The sequence below is a fragment of the Vigna radiata genome, chromosome 7 (assembly GCF_000741045.1).
Source record: "Vigna radiata var. radiata cultivar VC1973A chromosome 7, Vradiata_ver6, whole genome shotgun sequence".
Lineage (NCBI taxonomy): Eukaryota > Viridiplantae > Streptophyta > Magnoliopsida > Fabales > Fabaceae > Vigna > Vigna radiata.
In genome coordinates, this window is record NC_028357.1 from 9244551 (window position 1) to 9253897 (window position 9347).

The 9347-nt window shown below is 32.8% G+C and overlaps 2 protein-coding genes across 2 annotated transcripts in view; both read right to left on the reverse strand.

Annotated features, from left to right (window-relative positions):
• Positions 1–19: 19 nt before the first annotated feature.
• The window catches only part of LOC106766037, a 14642-nt gene continuing 5314 nt past the window's right edge, over positions 20–9347 (reverse strand). The window contains exons 2-3 of the mRNA XM_014650799.2: positions 281–403; positions 20–185 (exon numbers count right to left, since the gene is read on the reverse strand). Coding sequence (XP_014506285.1) covers positions 20–185; positions 281–403 — 289 coding nt within the window. The remainder of the gene's footprint in view (positions 186–280; positions 404–9347) is intronic.
• LOC106768862 overlaps positions 7777–9347 on the reverse strand; it is a 6987-nt gene continuing 5416 nt past the window's right edge. Inside the window, exon 2 of the mRNA XM_014654226.2 lies at positions 7777–9103. Coding sequence (XP_014509712.1) covers positions 8537–9067 — 531 coding nt within the window. The 5' untranslated portion in view covers positions 9068–9103 and the 3' untranslated portion in view covers positions 7777–8536. The remainder of the gene's footprint in view (positions 9104–9347) is intronic.

A 9347-nucleotide genomic window follows, 5' to 3' on the forward strand; every position in this document is an offset into this window, starting at 1 on the left:
AAAANNANNANNNACCCACTTACCCAGTGTCNTCAATATACTGAAAACTTTTCATCTGGCCGATNACATTTTTGTCACTCTTAAATTCCTCAGCAACANTCTCTGGTCCTTGAGTCAACAGGTGCTCAAGCACGATCAGGGAATTNTAAGAGACCCTNCAATTCTTCTTTTCGAATTTCAGGAACCTGTTTTAAATTTGTAACAGTCATTCATCCATGATGGGTAAATTGACACAAAATTAGGAAACATGCCAAGGCAAACAAGAGGGACCCGGAAAAACCTTCTATGCAGAATCTCCACAATCCTCCAATAATCATCTAATTCAAAAGNAGCCCTTGAAATTGATCTGAGAGTTCTGGAATCTGGAGCCCATGGATTTCCACTAGTTGCCTCTTCTGTCATCCTGCAAATGGTAAAACACATCCACAAAGAGAAAAAGAAAAAAGAGAGGTTGAATTAGAAATCCACACGTGCAAATAAAATTTTTTAAATCCCAATGCCAACGTGGCAAGCAATGGTCAGTGAAGGTGGAAGACTACGTGGTTGTGCTGTTAGCCACATCACAAAAAAACTAACGGAGTGTGTTTTTAGGGACTAATAATAAAAATTATCATACTTAGAGGATGAAATGCTATCAATGTTTCATGCAGGGACTAAAACCAAAAATCAGTGAAACTTCAGGGACTAAAAGCATATTTAACCCTAATTTAATAAAAATTCTAAATTCATAAACAAAAATAAATAAATTAACTAAAATTATATACATAATAAATAAAATATGAAAATTTAAAAATTAATAAAGAACATTTTTAAAAATATTTAACAAACAAATAAACTAATTCTAAATATACTCGAAAAATATATTAACAAACAAAAAAAATGAAAAACTTAACTAAAATTAACAAACAAACTAAAATGAAAAAAATAACAAAGACTTTGCAAACAAAAAACAAAACGCAATGATATGCGTTTTCCCAAACCGCAGTTGGACCTGTGTTTTCCCAAACCCTCCCAAGCCGCAGTTCGACTTGCGTTTCCCATACCCGCATTGTGAAATGCGGACAATGGAGATGTGCACCCTCAATCCAAACCAACCGCATCTCCACTGGCGGTTCCTTTCTGGCACTCATCCAGCTGCGGCACGACCAATTCGTCGTTCGTACTACGGAGGCGTTTATTCGCACCCCGAAACCCCTCCGCCGTTTGTAGTGCGGCAGGGATTAACCGCAGTACCAATTGCGGCACCTCCAAAACCCGCACAGTTCACATAAACAGGCACAAATGCGACCACAAATCAGAAAATATGATTCTCATAGAAGATCTACGAGGAAAAATACTAAATTGGAAGATCTCTGAGAAGAAGAATGAAGAACTACTGCCCGCGAACGCTGCACAGGTTGGAGGGGAGTATAGGAAGATAGAATAATGAAGAAAGGGGGTGTAGGGTTTTCTGGGTGTGAGTTGCGACACACTCCTTTAACTTTTTATAAACCCAATGGTGTCAGAAGTAGCCTTATAGGGATACAATGGGAATTAAACTAAAAATAGGAGGTGCAGGACGAGATCATGGAGGTGTAGGGAGGAACACTCAAATAAAAATAACAGTGTCGATGGCAGAGTTTGGAAAGTTCTAACACCATGAAGCATAGCCAGCGACACCAGTGTTCGCCCCTCTACCGCTCGTCGTCGAAGCGACTTGGACTGACAAGGTTGCCGGCACCGTCAACACTGCTCTCTCGCGCAAGTCACTGTCGCGACTAAGCCAGGGCCATCACTCCTCCTCACTGGCCAAGAACGTCACCGCGAACCACCATCTTTGTCCTCTCTCGCGCAGACCTTGCCTCCACCGAACCAGCCACCGTGACGATCATCAAGCTCGACCAAAGATACTGTCACGTCGATTCCTTCTCTTCATTTTTCCCCTTCAATTATGTGCCTTTTTCGTCGATTCCTTCTCCTCGCCATCCCCATCTGTGTAGTTTGGCTTTTTTATGGAAATAGCTTTTGGGATTTTGTTTGTACAGGTCTGTGTACGCTTGATGGAGAAGGTGAATTTGTCTTGCCAGCTTTGAAAGGTGAAGTTTAAAAGTTGTAAAGTTGTGTTTGTGAATGGGTTAGGATTCGATAATGGTATAATGGGGGGTTTTGTGTGTGAATTGTGTGTTGTGGAGGGTTGGCGTGTTGGTGATAAGAAACAGGAAGTGAGTGAATGAAGATGGAATTGAGTGAAGGAGAATGATATTTGAACATCGACAACATTTAGACATATTCAGTAAATGTCATTGGTCCAAATGGAAAATTATTTTAAATTAAATTGATGACGTGGCATGGTGAGAAAAGGGTAGATTTGAATCTGAAATCTATTTCTAAAATTTTCGAGCTTTGAGAGAGAGGAAAAAGCGAAGGACTTGAGAACTATTTACCAAAACATACAGTCCAAAAGTAACATAGTGTAGCTAAGGATTAAAACCACAATCGTGGAGGAATAACTAATTGTTGTGAAGCCATGGAAATTTGTGAAAATAGGAGGAGAAAACTTTAATGAAGACGAGGTAAAAAGACTAAAGGGTCTTGCGTTTGAAATGTAAAAATATGTTAAAAACCTTAACCAAAATAATAAAATATGTTAAAAACCTTAACCAAAATAATTTGCTCAAAATTAGAAACAAGAAAATATCAAACAATCAGAAATATTGAACAAAACAATGCATTGTGAACAACATCATTTAGAAGAAGAGAAATTAACTTACTCTAACTTGGCCTCGCAAATAATACAAATACTAGAATTAAATAATGCATTGAATAAGTAGGAAAACTTCCCTAAAGAAAGTTTATAGTAGACAAAATAAGGTAGAGAACAGATATTACAATACTAAGGAGTGAGCACTAGTTACAATATTTTAAATTTTTTTGTTAATATTTTATATATTTTTGTTAATATTTTATATTTATCTTTGTATACTCTGTATTTATAATTGTTAAGTTATATTTCATTGTTAAATAATATTAATTATGTGTTTGGTTTTGGCTTTTTTATACTTTCACATTTATTTGTTAATGTTTTTTAATTTGTAATTTTTGAATATTTGTTATTTATTTATATATTATTGATAATGTAATTATTTTTTGTTATTTTGAAATTTCTATTTATTTGTTAATTTATTGAATCTATAATTATTTTTTGATATATTTTTTTCGATATGAATTATTACTTAATTATTTGTTAAATTTTTTAGTTTTTTATTCGTTTACGTAGTTTTGTAATTTTTTTATATTTGTTATTTATTTATATATTATTTATAATGTAATTATTTTTTATTAATTTTTAAATTTCTATTTCTTTTAATTTATCTGAATCTATAATTATTTTTTGATATATGTTTTCAATATGAATTATTACTTAATTATTTGTTAAATTGTTTAGTTTTTGATTCGTTTGTGTAGATTTTGAATATTTTTTTACTGATCATTTTGTTTCTTAATTTATTTTTAAATTTTAATGTTTTTTATTATTTATAATTATTTAAGTATTATTTATTAAGTAATTTTTATTAGGATAATGATATTTAGACAACATTTTTTTGACAACATTTGAACATTGATTACGTGTCAATATGTGATTGGTCAAAAATTACTCCAATAATGATATTTAGACAACATTTTTTTTACAACATTTGAACATTGATTACGTGTCAATATGTGATTGGTCAAAAATTACTCCACCATAATGTTTATGATTATTATTATTGATTGTGAAGTAATTTTTTACCAATCATATAACTAGATAATATAAATGGTTAGAACTAAAGGTGTATCATCTTCTTGTGGTGAGACTTCAACTTCACGTGGTGAGCCTTCATCTTCATCACATGATGAAAGGAGAAGACGTATGACATCTGTTCGTAGAAGACGCGTAGAAAAATATCATGTGGATGTCATTCATGAGCATGAGTTGTACGAAAAGTATATACAGTAAGAGTATGCTAATAATGACTATGTTGAACAGTAGGATGTTGGTGAGGAAGAAGATAAAGATAAAGAAGATGAATTCCCAAGAGGTCCACAAGACACCTCCTTCCTTACCCATTATACCCAGTATGTTGCATTTGTCATATGGCAAGATCGGATTAATCATCAACCTAAATGTTAATTGTTTATTTATTCTTGTTATATAATATTGTGTTGTTCTGTAAGATCAAAGGAAGATCAAGGTGATCTCCCATTAAAAAAAAAAACTAAAACATTTTGGAATGTACCATGAGGCTATTAAGTCTTATATCTCCATGTTGGGGTTGAGTTCCTTACTGAACTTATCATATGAGTACGTCGATCATGGATTAATCCACACCTTAACAAAGTATGCATTGTACGGAATGATTCAAGTACGGTTCACATAATCGAAAAATAAAGGTCATGCAGTAGAGGCATAATCAAGACGATGAACATAAGCACCAAACATCAACTGGTCGTCACAGTCCATCACACTTCCATCAAGAGATCTCATGCCTTAACAATATCCATTAACATCTAGCATTTCACTTTGCATTTTTCATAATGTGAAATGTACGAAGCATCTGATACGTCTCAGAAAATACAATGGCATTCATCAAAGCAAGATCTTTGTAAGTGACAACAACGTATGGACCGCCCTCTAATGTCAATAGTAATCCTTTGAATCTTTCCAATACCCAAGAGAAATTATTTTGAAGTTCACATGAAAGCAATGCATAGGCAGGTATGAATGTCAAACCAGTTGATGTGACTCCAACAATCTCAAGCAACGGAAACGATATTTGTGTCTTGTACATAGTATCGATTAAGAAGACAATATTAAATGAATTCAACAAGTGCACTGAATTGAGATGTGTCCAAAACAAGTCACTTACCACGTCAAAATCGTCTAAAGATCTACTTCATTCGATGTATTTATCTATATCTAACAACATCATCAACTGTTACATTTCAGTTCTCGACCCTCTTAAAGATCATTTGTAAGTGTACCTCACATTATATATTTGCTTTATAGTGGCCAAGTTAGCTTCATTATGTTCTTTGAGAGTCAAAACAAAATTTGAAGATTTTACTTGACTCTTTATCATGTCAACAAAAGTTGATTGTTCGACAACATTTAACCTTCCTGTAAAGGAACGACCAACCAAAGTCTCTGTTAATTCATGGTTATAATAGTCGCACATAACCTTTAATGTTTATAATATATGTTTTTGATCTATTAATTTTATAAGATAGATAACTATCGATTTCTCAATTCTCAAATAAATTCTGGATTTGTTAGAATTTTCTTCTTTCCTAAATGATGTGGGTGAAGGTGATTGCACAAATGAGTTTTTCACTAATCAAATCTTTCCCTCACGCGTTGATTTAATTGAATAGGTTCGAAAGATTGCATTCAACCTTGGATTTATTGTCATGATTATAAGATCTAACACGGCAACTGGTGAAGCTGAAAGAAAGACATTCATTTTGTTAGACTGTGAAAGGAATGTGAAATATAGAAAATATAAGTCAGATGTTCAGCCTAGTGTATCTGGCACAAGAAAATGTGAGTGTCCATTTAGATTGAGAGGAACCTAAAGGACATAGTTAGATTTTAAAGGTTATGTGCAGCTATCATAACCATGAATTAACAGAGACTTTGGTTCGTCATCCCTTCACAGGAAGGTTGAATGTTGTTGAACAGTCAATTCTTGTTGACATGACTAAGAGTCAAGTAAAGCCCTTAAATATTCTTTTGACTCTCAAAGAACATAATGAAGCTAACGTAACCACTATAAAGCTAAAATATAACCCGAGGTACACTTACAAATTATCTTTGAGAGAGTCGAGAACTGAAATGCAGCAGTTGATGATGTTGTTAGATAGAGATACCTCCAATGAAATAGATCTTTGAACGATTCTAACATGGTAACTGACATGTTTTACACACATCCTGATTTAATGCACTTGTTGAATTCATTTAATATTGTCTTCTTAATTGATACCACGTACAAGATGAACAAATATCGTCTTTCGTTGCTTGAGATTGTTGAAATCACATCAACTGGTTTAACATTCACAACCGTCTTTGCATTGCTTTCAAGTGAACGCCAAAATAATTTCTCTTGGACACTGGAAAGGTTCAAAGGATTACTAATGACATCAGAATGTGATTCATGCGTTATTATCACTGACGGAGACCTTGCTTTGATGAATGTCATTGCCAATGTATTTCTTGAGACGTATTAGATGTTTTGTACATTCCTGATTATGAAAAATATCAAAGCGAAATGCAGAATGTTAATGGATAATGTTGAGGCATGAGATGTCTTGAAGGAAGTGTGACAAAATTTGATGGACTTATGTTCATCGTTTTGAGTATGTCTTGAAGGAAGTGCTTATGTTCATCGTTTTGAGTATGTCTCTAATATATGTCCTCTATTTTTTTATGTGGATGGTACTTGGGTCATTCCATACAAGGTATATTTCGTCAAGGCATGGATCAATCCATGATCAACATACTCATGTGATAGTTCACTAAAAAACTCAACCCCAACATAGAAATATAAGGTTCCATAACTTCATGGTACATTCTAAAATGTTTTAGTTTTTTCTCATAGGGAATAACCTGAATCTCCCTTCGATCCTACACAAGCACAAAATTATATAATAAAAATAAATAAACAATTAAGGAATAATTAACATTTAGGTTAAGGACTAACCCGACTTTGCCATATAACAAATACAGCATGTTGAGTATAATGGGTAAGTAATAAGGTGTCATGTAGACCTCCTAGGAATCCACCCTTTTCATCTTCATCTTCTTCCACCAACATCCTACTGCTAAACATCCTGCTCAACATAATCATCTTCAGCATACTCCTATCATATATACTCGTTTTGCTCATCATGCTCATACTCATGAATGATGTCCACACAATATTCTTCTATGTGTATTCTATGAGCAGATGTCTAAATCTATTCCTTTCATCATTGCTCGTTTCTAAATCTATCACCACTAAAAGATTATGCACCTCTAGTTCTAACCATTTTTATTAACCAATTATATGAAAAATAAATTATATTATATTAAAAATATAATAACATACAAGTAAAAAAAACAAATAATTACATAATTAATATGGAAAGAAATAGTAAATAGTAAAAAGATTAAAGATTAATAATTAACTAACAAACAGTAACAACAAAATTTACTTAATAAATAATAATTAAATAATTATAAATTATAACAAAAACATTAAAAATTTAAAAATAAATTAAGAAACAAAATAATAAATAAATAAATTCAAAAACTAGAATCAAAATCTAAAACAATTCAACAAATAATTAAATAATAATTCATATTTGTAAAAAACATCAATACATAATTATAAATTCAAAAAAATTAGCAAACAAATAGAAATTTCAAAATTAATACAAAATAATTACATTATAAATAATTTTTAAATAAATAAAAAATATAAAAAAATTACAAATTAAAAATATTAACAAATAAATATAACAGTATAAAAAAACCAAAACCAAAAACATAATAAATAATATTTAACCATAAAAATGATAAATACAGAATATACAAAGATAAGTATAAAATATTAACAAAAAAAGTTAAAATATTACAAAATATTTCATACATATATTTTTTAAATAAGTTTAATATTAAAATTAAATATCAAATACCAAATAATATACAATATTTACCAATACAAATTCAAAATTTTAAAAAAATCAAATTAAAGTTTAACTAAATATAATAAAGGGCTTTTGTACGGAAATAGGCAGATTTGACTGCCAAATTACAAAAATAGGCAAAAACGGGAGAAATTACAGAAATGGGGAAGTCGTCTGGGGGCAGAACGACTTCATAAGAAGAAGTCGTGCCCCCCTGCACGACTTCACACTGTTCACATGAACAGTAGGTGAAGTCGTGCACCCCTAAAACGATTTATGGGCTCTGTAATCGATTACCAGGAGCTGTAATCGATTACACCTTGTTAAAATCGTGCCCCCCTGCACGACTTCCGCATTATAGGCAAAAATGGGCCCGGTAATCGATTACAGACCCCTTGTAATCGATTACCAGGTGTTTTTTAAGTGGTAACAGCCCGTGTAATCGCTTACCAGGGTGTGTAATATTGAAAAATGGCCCTGGTAATCGATTACAGACCCCTTGTAATCGATTACCAGGTGTTTTTTAAGTGGTAACAGCCCCTGTAATCGCTTACCAGGGTGTGTAATATGGAAAAATGGCCCTGGAAATCGATTACAGACCTGTGGTAATCGATTACTTGTTGTAATCGATTACCAAATTAAATGACTCATTTTTTTTGTGTTGTAAAGTACCAATATAGGTGCATTTTTGTTATGACATTGTTATGTTTCGATAGAGTAATTTTATTGATTGAAATTACAAATGGAAATTAAAAGACAAACTTGGAAATAAAAGTTGATGTATTTTATTGAATTGAAAATGCATTACATAAGTAGAAAAACTTAAAATAAGGACAATAATACTACTAAGTATCTAAGAGGAAGATCCACCATGTGGACCAAAATGACGATGCAGAATCTCATGCTCTAAATGATCTACTCGAGTTTCCAATGTATCGAACCGGTCTCCCATGTTGATCTCGAGCTGTTCAAGTCTTGTATTAATGTTTTCATTCATGGTGTTGAAGCTGTCCCCCACAAATGTTCTAAGATCATTGATCCCCCTCATCAAGTCATCATATGAAGAAGTTTGAGTGTCAAGAATGGGCGGTGGTGGTAGTTGTTGTTGAGGAGGTGCTTCACTTTGGCCTTGAGAAGGACGGGGAGCATTTTTCGGAACCCATATGTTGTTAGCATTTAGCTTAAATCCAAAGGAATCGAGTGATGTACGCGATATCTGCATTTGCCTTGTTCGTGGGCCAGGAATTCCATCATCCAATGGAATGTCAAAATGTTGCAAGATACGGGTGATCAAAAATGCATATGGTAAAGAAGCATTTTCCTTCAACGCCTTCTTCATCCTTTGTCGAATGAGATAGGTCCAGTTGATGTGATTCCCCGTCATAATAATCCACAACAAGATTACATCTTCCTCAAAAGCCTGTGCAATGTTAGAATCACGTGGCAAAAAAATATGAGTGATAATATAATGCAATATTCTAGCATTAACTATCATGGATCCGGCAGTAATTCTACCAACTTGAGGTTTCCATGGCAAAAGTATCAACTCTTTTGCTGCGTTGAAGCTGNATTCATCCACCCATTGATCAAGAATTTTTCCTTCAAAACGCGTAAATACTACTAATGTAATTCTATGCTTTGAGTTGGATTGGGTCTTATAGCTG